A 12,546-nucleotide genomic window follows, 5' to 3' on the forward strand; every position below is an offset into this window, starting at 1 on the left:
TTACTAGATGGACATGATTAAAATGTCAATAACAATGCAGGAGTGTTCATTGAACATTTATGATCTATGTTTGTAAAGAAGCAAGAAGATATGTGGGTGGATTGCTTAACAGTGTTGTGATAAATTTCAGTCCATTATATGTTCTTGTCTTCCAGGGATGACTGTGGCTCTGAAACAGCTACTGGGGAAATTCTGGAAAGCTAAAAAAGTACCAGGTTCATATATGTCTTTAGAAAGCACAGTTGTACGATATGTAGTAAGTGCAGATGTAAGAACAGTTCCTGGCTAAATACCAAAAAAGTCGCTATGTGACTCAGATTGAAGAATTACTAACACCAGTCAGACGTCTAATAGAAATCTCATTTCATGCTTCAAGAAGACAACAAATAATCCAATTTCCTCTGGAAGGTGTAATAAACATATTAAAGGATTTTTACTTACAACTGCACAATATTTTAATGAAAAATAAAGGGTAATAAAGCATCAGTTAAACATACATAAACACTGGCCACATAGATTCTTTTTTAGCCAGTTATAAATCATTACTGAATAAGGCTGCTTCTAATGAGATCCCTCCAGGATAATGTGTGCTATACTACATATGTACATAATCAATATTTTCATTAGTCATTTGGAAGTAAATACAAAATCACTCCTAATGCAATTTGCAGATGACATCCACGTCAGCAGAGTGGTACAATCAGGATGACAAGGGCCCTTGTTCAAAACATGGTAAACTGGGTCCAGATAAAGGGACTGCCTCATAAAACAGATGCAAAGCCACATATCTCAGGTATGTACATGTACACAGAAAATAAAAGCATTGTGCTCTGTGCTTTCTAATGGCTTACAGTCTGCCTTTGCCCTGATGCCAAGGGGAGGCACACCAAGTGATGCACGAGAGCCTTTCCTACCCCTGGATACAGATAACACAGGACCCTAATATCTGTGTTCTGAAATTCAATACTGAAAAAAACTGGAAAAGGGGAGGGACAGAAAACTGTAATTTAAGGGCTGGAGGCAATGCCTCACAATGAGACTTCAAGAGTTTGTAAGTGAATTGGTCTGTTACAAAGAAGATAAACTTGATACACTACATACCTGACACAGAAAAACTCGCAGTAGTATCGCAAGCCATACACACAGTTGTGTGGGCAGCAGCCAGTGTGGGGCACGGAGCTGAAGGAGCATCAGCTCCTGCTCCTCGGAGCGAAGGAGATAACGATAACTGCTGGAAGGAGGAAAAGTGGCCCTGGAAGGACGCAGAGGTGCCACCTGCTTGATGATCAAAATCTGTGAATAAGTAGAGGAAACATGAGTTGAATCATAAAATCATTTCAGTTGGAAGAGATCCTCAGGATCATTGAGTCCAGCCATAACCTAACCTAACTCTAGCACCAAACCATGTTCCTAAGAGCCTCGTCGAAACATCTTTTAAACCCCTTCAGGGATGGTGACTCCACCACTGCCCTGGGCAGCCTGTTCCAATGCCTGACAACCCTTTCTGGGAATAAATGTTTCCTAATATCCAATGTAAACCTCCCCCGGCACAACCTGAGGCCATTTCCTCTTGTCCTATCACTTGTTACTTAGGAGAAGAGACCAGCACCCTCCATGCTCCAACATCCTTTCAGGCAGTTGCAGACAGCGATAAGGTCTCTCCTCAGCCTCCTTTTCTCCAGGCTGAACAGCCCCAGTTCCCTCAGCCGCTCCCCATCACACTTGTACCATAAGATGCCTCCAAGGCTGCTGTGACGCTTGGCAACTGCTCCTGGGCCCACAGGTCCCTGTGTTGTGTATGCACCTACCCAGCCAAGCTCACCCTCCCAACGCCAGGCCAGCCGGGGCTGCTGTGGGCTGGGGAACAAGCTCCGGAGGGGAGCAGCTGATCCTGCCATGCCTGTTCTGAACACACGGGGCAACACCTGGAGTACGTGCCTGAGGCACCGCCGGCCTCTGGAGCAGGGCGGCCGCTACGGGCACCTCAGCCAGGCCAGTATGTGCTAGTGTGGGTGTATGGTATAGTGTGTATGTGTATAGTGTGGGTGTATGTGTGCGTGTTCCTGCCTCCAGAACTGCTGGAGAGAGTCCAGTGCAGAGCAACGAAAATGATGGAGTGAAGCATCTCCCTTATGAGGAAAGGCTGAGGGAGCTGAGTGTCTTTAGCTAGGAGAAGAGGTGACTGAGGGGTGACCTCATTAATGTTTATGAATATGTAAAGGGTGAGTGTCACCAGGATGGACACAGGCTCTTCTCGGTGACAACCAATGATAGGACAAGGGGTAATGGGTTCAAACTGGAATACAAGAGGTTCCACTTAAATGTTAAAAGAAACTCCTTCCCAGTGAGGGTGACAGAGACTGGAACAGGCTGCCCAGGGAGGCTGTGGAGTCTCCTTCTCTGGAGACATTCAGGCCCACCTGTACACATTCCTGTGTAACCTTATCTAGGTGTTCTTTTTCAGGCAAGGGGATTGGACTGGATGACCTTTTGAGGTCCCTTCCAATCCCTGACATTCTGTGATCCTGTGATTCCACCGGCCTCTCCCTCACACCGCCGGCACACACGACGGTGCCCAGCGCCGAGCGGCCTCCGCCGTTCCCGCCAGACGAGTCCATTCTCCGTCCTCCTCCTGATCCCCCCCCATCCCGCGCCCCAGGTGGTACGCGCCGCTGGCCCCGCCCTGCCGACACGGAGGAACAGCCACGTCTCCAACGCGGCTCAGGGCCGGCCGGGAAGGGGCGGGGCTACACCTCCCGGCGCGCCAGTCAGCAGCACGTGTGGTGCGCCAGCTCCGCCAATCCCAGAGCAGGTCGGTGAATCATGCGCTTTCGATTGGTCGAGACAGCGCTAGGGGGAGGGGAGAGAGCGGCGTGACTCCAATTGGTCCGGCAGCTCTGTTGACAAACACCGCTCCTTCCCGCCCTCTCCGCCGGCTGCGCCAATCAAAAGGAATCAACGTCCTGAGCGGCGTGGCTCCGTCCCAATGAGCGCCCAGCCCGCCGCGAAGGGGCGGGCGGAGGTGCCGGGGGCCGTTTCGCGCGGAGTGCCGGTACGTGGCGGACGGGCGGGGCGCGCGGCGGGGCGGGGCGCCGCGGTGAGGGCTGCGGCGCGCGGCGGGCGCCCATTCTGTGGCGGCGTTGGCGGCGGTGGCGACAGCGTTCATGTCCTAACGGCCGGCGGCGGGCGAGCCGGGGCCCCTCCATGCGGGGGCCGCGGTGCCGCAGCGCTCTGGCCGCCTTCACGTTGCTGGTTCTGTTCGGGGTGACGGCGGGCGGCCCGGAGCCGCCGCCGCTGGGCGATGCCGCGGCCGTGGAGGCCGCTTTCGGTTTGGGGGCGGCCGCCGCTCCCGCCGCTTTGCCGGCCGGTCCCGCTGACGTGACGGTGGAGGATGATGAGGCCGGAGTGGCCACCGCGGCGCCCGGCGAGCAGGAGCCTGAGGAGAGCGGAGAGGCCCGACCCGGCGGCAGGTGGGCGGGGGGGTCGGGGTCGGGTTGGTGACTGGGATGAGGGTCAGGGTCTGGGACTGCTGAGGGGAATGCGGTGCGGGAGTCAGTTCCTGGGGCTACTGAGGGAGTCTTAGACGTCTGGGTGGGGAGGTCAATGTGCGGAGATGCTGGAGAAGGGTCAACGCTTGGTTTGGGGGCACTTGGCGGGGTCCGGTACCCGGAATGGGGCTCAGTGACCTGGGGGAGAGGGGAGCAGTGAGCAGGGTCGGTGTCTGAGGCTGCTGCAATATTGTGTCCGGTTCTGGGCCCCTCAGTTCCAGCAGGACAGGGAACTGCTGGAGAGAGTCCAGCGCAGGGTAACAAAGATGCTGAAGGGAGTGGAGCATCTCCCGTGTGAGGAAAGGCTGAGGGAGCTGGGGCTCTGGAGCTGGAGAAGAGGAGACTGAGGGGTGACCTCACTAATGTTTATAAATATGTAAAGGGTGAGTGTCAGGAGGATGGAGCCAGGCTCTTCTTGGTGACAACCAATGATAGGACAAGGGGCAATGGGTACAAACTGGAACACAAAAGATTCCACTTAAATATGAGAAGAAATTTCTCAGTGAAGGTGACAGAGCCTGGAACTTGCTGCCCAGGGGGGTTGTGGAGTCTCCTACTCTGGAGTCATTCAAAACCCGCCTGGACACCTTCCTGTGTAACCTCATCTGGGTGTTCCTCCTCTGGTGGGGGGGATTGGACCGGATGATCTTTTGAGGTCCCTTCTAGTCCCTCACATTCTATGATTCTGTGGTGGGGAGGGGGTGTCCAGGCTGGGGATCAGCAGCTGTGGAGGGGGCTGGTGCATGGGAAAGGGGTCATGCAGTAGTGGGAAGAGCGCGGGAGGCTAGGGGGAGAGTTGGGCTGTGGGTTGTTTATAGAGGGAGCAGTGAATTGGGAAGGGGGTGTGTGGAGAAACAAGGGTGCTGCAACCTGCTGTGTGGAGTTGGAATGTGGGGACACACATGGAACTACTGGAAGGTGGGAGCAGAGGTGAAGGGTGAAGGGATGAGTCCTGGAATGGGGCTGGGAATAGCACTATGGTGATGGACAGGCTGGACCGAGGGAGAGGCTGTGGCAGTGAAGAAAGGTCACTTTGGGACCTCCCCATCACTGGGGATACTTCAGGACCTCACATCACTAGGGTCCCTTTGGGACCTCATCATCACAAGGCACTTGTTCTTTTCTATAGTTGTTAGTAGGGAGAAAGGCTGCCTTAATTCTTAGACAAATAAGCTTCCGGATGTCACGCTATGTGACATCTGGCCAGTCTGCTTACCCTGGTAATACCAGGTCTCGATCCCTTCCTTGACTTGTTACTGGGTGGCAGTGCCTGCAGGAAGGAGACCCAAAAGTGCTGTGTCTGTAGTCTAAACTCTTTCCAACACCTGCAACTCAGAGTTGTTCAGAGCACAGTATCCCTTTCTGACATCTTTTTCTTTTGAAGAAAGTGCAGTTCTCCTGTTTACTTAATTGTCTATTAAACACAGACACCGGTGTGTGCTTGAAGGGAAACCAAACATGCAAAACAAATTGCCAAACAAGTTTCAGAATATAACAAGGGGAAATAAAATACTTAATAACTACATGTGGTAAGAAGCTTTGGCAAAAGGGAGTTTTTAATGAATGACTCAAGTGCAGAAATGTTACTGAGCTGTTTCCAGTCTGTTTCTGAATTGGCTGAGGAAGATGAGGTGATAAACCACAGCCAGAGTTTAAAGGAAGAAGAGCATGACTAAATGACTGCTATATTTGAGAACCTGTTCTGAAAGTGAAAAGCCCAAAGCTTTTCATTAGTATACTCGAGCATTCACTTAGAACAAGAAACTGGCTGATAAGTTGGCATCCTGTTTTCTTTGAGGAAAATTTATTTGCCATTTAGCAACAGGATCATTCTTTTGTGTATCAGGTCATCAAAATCCTACCTAGTTTATGACAGTTCTGCTGTATTCAATTTTTAATAACAGCTTTGTTTATTTAGTCCAGAAAATATTTAAAAAATAATTTTCTGTTTGACTGCTAGAGCTAAGTAAAAGACACTAAAGATGCTGAATTTGGTAATTTAAGCATGAGATTAAATGTAGCTGTTCTCTAATTGATTAGTGCATAGGAACGGATTTGCTGTCATGAAATAAAAATAGAATGTCTGCCTGGCCACAGATTTGCCTGCATTTCTTTTTTTATCTGTATTTGAGAGATCTCTACCCACCTCAGCTAATTGTTCTTCAGCAATAAAATATTCATGTAATATAACCGGTCGCTATAATCTGGAAAAAATACAAAACAAAACAAACAAACAAAACAAAAAAAAACAACTGTTTTTGCTGTAGGCAAATGAATGTGATCATCATAGTTTTGAGGATTTTTTAAATTTCCTAGAAGATGATGTGAGGGTTAGTGAATTCCTGTGCTCTTTACATGCAAACATGCAGACTTTGATATTGGAATAGCTGTTTAGAGTTCAAGTTTGGCAAACAGGTTTATTTGCAATATCTTTTGAGGGTTGAGGGTGTTGGAGTTGTTTTGTTTTCATTTTAAAACTGAAACAGGAATAATGGTAAATGTTGTATCAAAATGATCATAAGTTCTGCTTTGTTTTTCTAACAAAAGCAACTTATTTTAATAAATACAAAGTTTTTGCACAGTGAAAGGGTACAGAGATGAGCTAAGTAAGTGTTCTTCCTCTATCCTGTTTGCATCTTCCCTTGCAATCTTAGCCCTTTTCTCTGTTTGTAGGTGAATTAGATGCCATCGCTTCTGTAGATTAGAACAGAGCTTTGCTCAGGCCACCTGATCTCAAAAAGTGGACTGTGTTCATGATGGGATATCAACAATGCTTTTAAGGCCCAGGACTGGCCTTTTGTCAATGTATGTGGAAGTTTGTAGTAGATATTTTTCATAGTTTCGATGGGGAACATAACTGCACTTCAGTAACAAACTTATGTCTGTGAGTGAAAAAAGACAGGAAACGGCAAGAAAACTTTAACCGTGGAGGCTGTTTGTAGATGGTTGGGGTGAGGGAAGTGTGTCCAGATGTACTTTCACATTGACAAAGTGCAAATAAAATCTGACTATATAGTATTGGCTTAGTCTCTGCCAGCTGCTGTGGTTACAAACATCTTCATATGTGCCATGTTCTACCGGCCCCTTGCCATCTGTAAGGGCCCAAAGGGATTTTCTTCTCTTCCATCGCTAGATTGATATGTTCTGGAGCAGCAGCTAGAGGCAAGGTGAAGTATGTAGGCATCTTCATCATTTTATTGATGTTCATTTTTCAGTTGCCTGCTTGATGGATCCTGTGATTAAAGTAACTGCCTTGTTTGGAGTGATTCCTTTGTGTAGTTTTGTTGGTCTGGTCCAAGTTTGTGGAGAGTATTGCAATTCTAGTTTGGGGTTGGTGTGGGGTGGGTTGGTTGGTTTGTTTGTTTTTTGTATTGTTTTTCCTTCTCTAGTATCTGTGTGATGTGATTCACTCCCTGGTACAGTCTGGGATTTACTTTCAACCAATGTCTCGCTGTTTCAGGAATTTGCAGCCTTTGTGCTGTTTTTCTTTATCCTCCTCTCTTCCTTGGCATTATATTTGTGACTTTTAACCTTTTTACATTTGATCTTGAGTTGGATAATGTTTTGTGGGGGATGGTATGCAGAATTGGGGTCTAGTTTGGTAGTGTTCTTGGAAAACCTGTATGTTTTTGGAAGCTCTTTGCTTTGGTTAAGGTAGGCCTTAAGCTTTACCCCAGCCAGGAGGTGGTATTGATAAAGCCAGTGATAAGGTATGATTTTGCAGAGAATAACAGAGTTTTATCAGACTTAACCAAAATAGAAGCCAACACAGGAATTCCTTTTCCTTGCAACTTGCCAATTAAGTTTCCCAAGGACACATCGAGAATATCGCTATTTCAGTTTAATGCAATAGAGTTGCAGTTTCAGTCCTAAATGCTTAAGCCACCAAAGGGCTGCAGAGGGATGGCTGAAAGGATGGCTCTTTATTCTCGAATTGGTGTTTGTAAGAATTTGCTGTAAGAATTGGGCATAATACACTACAATAAACTTACAATAGCACTGAGGATTACAAAAAGCAAGTTGCCTGCCTGTTTTTAAGCTCTGAAATAGTTCCTTGACGCGATTATCTAGATTGCTTTTATCAGAATGTGTTAATCTAGTGCTTGATTAGACTACCTGAAAGATGGGAAGATCTCATCACCGTTTCATACTCTGGGTACACAAAGCTGCAAGCAGTGGAATCTCACAGGGAAAGGGAGGAAACTTGAAAAAATGAAAATCTGATAATAAGTGTATAACTCTAGCATGGGTGTAGGGCACAATTGCAGATCTTATGCCAATTAGAGTTCAACTGACAGGATTTTAACTCACTGGAGTCAGTCAGAGATGGGGAGAACAGGTATTAAGATGCTAATGTATAGAGAAACAGAGCAAATAACAAAGGATTTTATTACAAGAGTAAGGATTTATAACAGGTACTTTTTTCTGACAGGCAAGATTATTGTTGAAGACCAAGATGAAGATGGGACCAGAAACATTACAATTTAGTTCAAAATGAGTTAGTCATTAAAAAAGCAGGGAGAAATGAATGTTTTTCTTGTACAGCCAAGCCAGTCCCGTTCCTATGTCTCATCAAAGTGTTTGCTCGTAAGGTGAAGTTTGTTTCACAAAGTCCATTATAGAGCAGGTGGCCAAGGGGACTAATAAAAAAGTCCCATTGCATGTGAGAGAAGTTTTAGGGTGTGCAGTAGCAGTTGGTTAAACCAGCATCTCAGTGTGTGCTATTGGTAAAAAGGTTCCTTCTGAAGGCATTTTTTTTCCCTTCTGTTCCTAATCAGCTAAACTTAAAACTTAAGTGCAGTTACATCCCAATTTGGGTGAATGGAGATGATGGTGCAGGTACAGATTCCAAAATTGCCATCTTGGTTGGTGGCAGCGAGGCTTAAATAGTGAGAAAACTCTTGAGGAAGGTTGAGGTTTGCAGCTGATGGGGAAAGATGATACAGAAAAGAAAGATGCAAAGGCATAAAGCATTTGTTACCTCAGGGAGAAATTGAGCAGGAAGAGTTAGATAAAGGAAAACAATGGGAGTAAATGGGGAGGAAACATTTCACAGTGCGATTTTTAGACATTTTCTTCTTTACAGTTTTACTGCCAAAATTCTCTCTGTTCTAGCTACACTCCTACCTTTTTTTTGTAATCTAGTTGTCAGCTGGATCAACATAAAATTTAAATAGACCCACTTGGAATAATATTTTTATGCAATGTTAGAGGGCTTCGGATACATTGTTTTGCCATAAGCAAACAGATTCTGTTAAATGGGTGCCCAGGGCCCTTAGTGTGTGAGCACTTGTGTGCGGGGCTTGAGAACAGAGTCTCCTCTATTCAGGTTTATTATTAACCTGATCTTGGTTTCTGTACAGTTGGAATAATGATATGTACTCAGCTTATTAAAAACTCATGTATTCGACTGTTCAAATATTTGCACAATTGTTTTTTTTCTAACAGTGTTTCAAACTAAGCTTTTGGAGGAATGTGATGGTTGGCCACCTTCACATAGGAGATGCTATGTTATTTTTGGTACAAGTTAAAGATGTACTTAATTTTCTATTTATTAAAGGTACAGTATACAGTCCTCTGAAAGTGTGTGTGTTACTTCTATGTGCAGTGTGTTTCTTGACCTTTGTAACAGGTGGTGCAATAAGCCACCATCCTCAAACATATTTTTAAGATCAGGATTTTAGTTTTTCCCTCTTTAAAGAAAAATTAGAGCCCTCATCCTTTCCTCTCTAAACTTCAGCTTACTACACTGGTAACTTTCGACAAGTTGATATATTTGGCTTCAGTTCTACACAATATTTTAGTGTTCCTTATTGTTTAAAGTAATGATTCATATACGTGTGTGTTACCGCCCCCCCCTCCCCCCCATCCTGGTCCTTTCAACTCCACCCAAAACAGTTAATATCCCCATCAGGTTTATTTGCACAGTTCCTTATTCTCATGGAAAGCAGTGTCTATAAAGGTCTTTCTGGGTCACTAGATCCAGCCTCCCTCAGTGTGAGCAGTCTGTAAAGCGATGGAGCTCTCCTCCCACAGCCTTTGAAGTTGGGTGAGCCTGCCGCAAGCCAAAACTGCCAACACATCCTGGCTTTTTCAGGTCAGAGTGAAACCATCTTCAAGGAAAAAAAAAGCCCTTCACAAATGTGTTTTGTCTCCGTGTTGTTCAGGTTTTTTTGTTTGGATTTTTTTGGCTTGTTTGTTTGTGTCTATTTTTTCTTTTAGTTAATGAATTCTAGCCCAATCAGAAATGTTTATCCTAATGTACTGCTGTGTAGGAAACAAGATTTACTAAAATCAATGAGCTTCAGGCGCTGTAGAAATCGACAGCTAGCCTGCCACTGCCACCCAACCCCAGACAGGCTGCTTAGAACCTAAGATGGGTAAAGCAGTTTGCATGGTTTATCTGCAGACATTGGAGCTGGTTTCCAGTGTCCCGTGTGTGCCTTACGTGGGTCTTGTTTTTATCCTAAGACTTGTCAAATCTCCAGGATTTCAGTGTTTCATCCAGAGGTATTGAAAACTTAGTTGTGATTTGATATTTATTATATACTGATTTGATGGCTTAATTGTTTCAGGTTTTGGTTGGTTTGAAAGGACGTATTAAAGACCAGTATGGAGTGGCTAGAAAAAATAGGGTCTGTGCTGTTCACATAAATATCTCAAAAGATTATCTCATTCAGTGTTGAAATGGTAACACCTGCATGTGGGAACAAAAAGTCAAGTATCTTCCCCTGAAACTAAACTCTGAAAGTGTCTTACAGCATGTAAATTAGTTCATGACATCCAGGCAGAGACGTCAACTTTTTTACTCACTCTCTTGTTGGTCTAGGTAGAGCTACCAAGTTAAATTGATAATTTGCAAAATATATAGACTTAAGCTGGAGTTGCACTGTGTTAAATATAGAAAACAGCTAATAGATAAACTCCATATGGCTGCAGTTTTGACTGTGAATGCTTCCAACTTGCAGATCTCTAGTGATTATCAGCACTTTGGATGGACGAATTGCTGCACTGGATCCAGAAAACAGTGGGAGAAAACAGTGGGATCTGGATGTGGGATCGGGTTCTCTTGTGTCATCCAGTCTCAGTAAACCAGAGGTAAGGCTTAACCTCTTTCCTGACTAAATCTCTAAAACCAGAATTTCCTATAATAAAATGAGTGCAATTTCCTCCATACTTGCGAGATGTTAAACAATGCTGCAAACTTAGTCTGGATAAAGTTTGATAGCCATTCTCAAACTTTTTTTTGGAGTGCTTACATCATGTTGCCATTTCAAACTAGAGTGTGTCAGCATTTTATTCTTGCAATTGACGTATGTGATAACTATCAAACTAGATGATGTAACTGAGTTTGGGAATTGTATGCAATTGCTGATTAAAAACAAGTTACTTGGAGTTTCAAGTAAATGAAAGGATCATCTGCTTTGTATTAGTAGAGTATGTCTGGGCAAGTGTTGGCTTTTTTTCTGTCCCTCAAGCAAAGCAAAAGTCCTTGTGACTTAATAAATGAACAAAAGATTATTTTTTTATACTAGATAAGCAGGCTGCCTATGAAACAGAATGTGCTAGCAATGAAAGAGAGCGCTGAAGGTCACTCTAAACGACTGAGTGGAAAAGAGTTGCATCACTTCTTGATTAACTGTAAGAAGGAAATCTAAAGAGTTAAATTTCTTGTTTGGTGCTATTTCCACCATCAGTTTGAATAAACTTTAGGTTAGAAATTAGAAGAGGGTTTTTTGCTTTTCTTTTTCCTGCACTGAAGAAGTGAGATCCATGAGTCATTCTCTCCTAGAATTAAGAGGAATAAATATACCACCTAAGAGGCAGTTTGTGGTGATGACAAAGCACATGGTCCTTCACTATAGGGATGGTTGGATTTGATGACCAGTCCTGTATCGTGTGTGATGAGTGTTGGAGAAGTTGAATTTGGGGGTATTCAGTGCGAGCATCTTGCTTCTGGTTCTTTGTTGATGTCTGGTTTACGTGATGTCTGTTTTGGTAGAAAGAAGTCTAAGGAAAGACTGGATCTGTTGCTGTGGTAGTGTGTGAGAGCTAGTAATGGGTATCTCAGATTGCAAAAGTAACGTGAATGTTAACCCGTGTTCCTTTGTTTCGGAGAGAGAATTTTATTGATGGATGCAACTTCTTGAGTCTTGTTCAGATATCATTTTGTGTTTAAGATGTATTTTTATATTTAAGACAGAACACCGTAGGAAAGAACTTTCTTAAAAATATGTTCTGCAACAGAATTTAAAAGAATATGAAAACTGTAAAGAGGAAGGTGCCAGTTATAAACTGTGGTCCTTCACATATGTTTTCAATACTAGATACTTAAAATATTGTTCTGTTGCTGTGCATTGTTTCTAATAACCACTGTGAAAACAGAACAGTCAGTTATGAAACACACATTTGAAATACGTGCAAATATTAACTTCATTTTTCAGTACAAATGAAGACATGAGCCCAGATTTAAAAAGAATTCAAGAATGCAAGTATTTAATACGGTAGAAGTGGTTTTGCAAATCTAGATTTTGTCACGTAACTGATTTGTCCAGAGTTTTGATCTTTTTCCAGCGTGGTGTGACTGCAGAAACAAAAGGTTGTTGCTTAGACAACAAAACGTGTGGTTTCTCCATACAATATTTAATTCCCTTTTGGGGCTACGAGTTAGTAGGTTGTGAGAACCATAAAAATACACCTTTAAGGAGCATTTGTTATGCATATAGGTAGTTTTCAGACCGGCTTTCAAATTGTTGCATTTCTACAACTGTGGCCAAAGACACTAATGGATTTTATCAGTGAAGATGCAGAGCCTACAAGAGAACTCATTTTGGAAGTAAAACTTTGTTCTGGCCTTTTAGAAGCTGTTAAAGGTTATGAATATGGGCCTCTTTAGACTTACTGTCATGTAAACAAATGCTGTTAAGACAGAAATTAGCAAGAAACAAAAGCAATGAATACTTAAAATAAGCTACACTTAAAGGTTTAAATATTTAAA

General features: G+C 44.0%; 1 protein-coding gene across 2 annotated transcripts in view; it reads left to right on the plus strand.

Moving 5' to 3' along the window:
- The first annotated feature begins 3,015 nt into the window (after positions 1-3,015).
- Positions 3,016-12,546, plus strand: part of EIF2AK3 (eukaryotic translation initiation factor 2 alpha kinase 3) — a 44,212-nt gene continuing 34,681 nt past the window's right edge. The window contains exons 1-2 of one of the 2 annotated variants that reach the window (XM_065060253.1): positions 3,016-3,052; positions 10,517-10,646. Coding sequence is in view for 1 of the 2 variants with exons in the window: in XM_013369533.3 (XP_013224987.2) it covers positions 3,205-3,470; positions 10,517-10,646 (396 nt within the window). In the remaining variant the exon portion in view is untranslated. Of the gene's footprint in view, positions 3,053-3,075; positions 3,471-10,516; positions 10,647-12,546 lie in introns of those variants that run through there. The other variant, XM_013369533.3, reaches the window with a different exon arrangement.

This window comes from Columba livia, chromosome 4 (genome assembly GCF_036013475.1).
Source record: "Columba livia isolate bColLiv1 breed racing homer chromosome 4, bColLiv1.pat.W.v2, whole genome shotgun sequence".
NCBI classification, from domain to species: Eukaryota; Metazoa; Chordata; class Aves; order Columbiformes; family Columbidae; genus Columba; species Columba livia.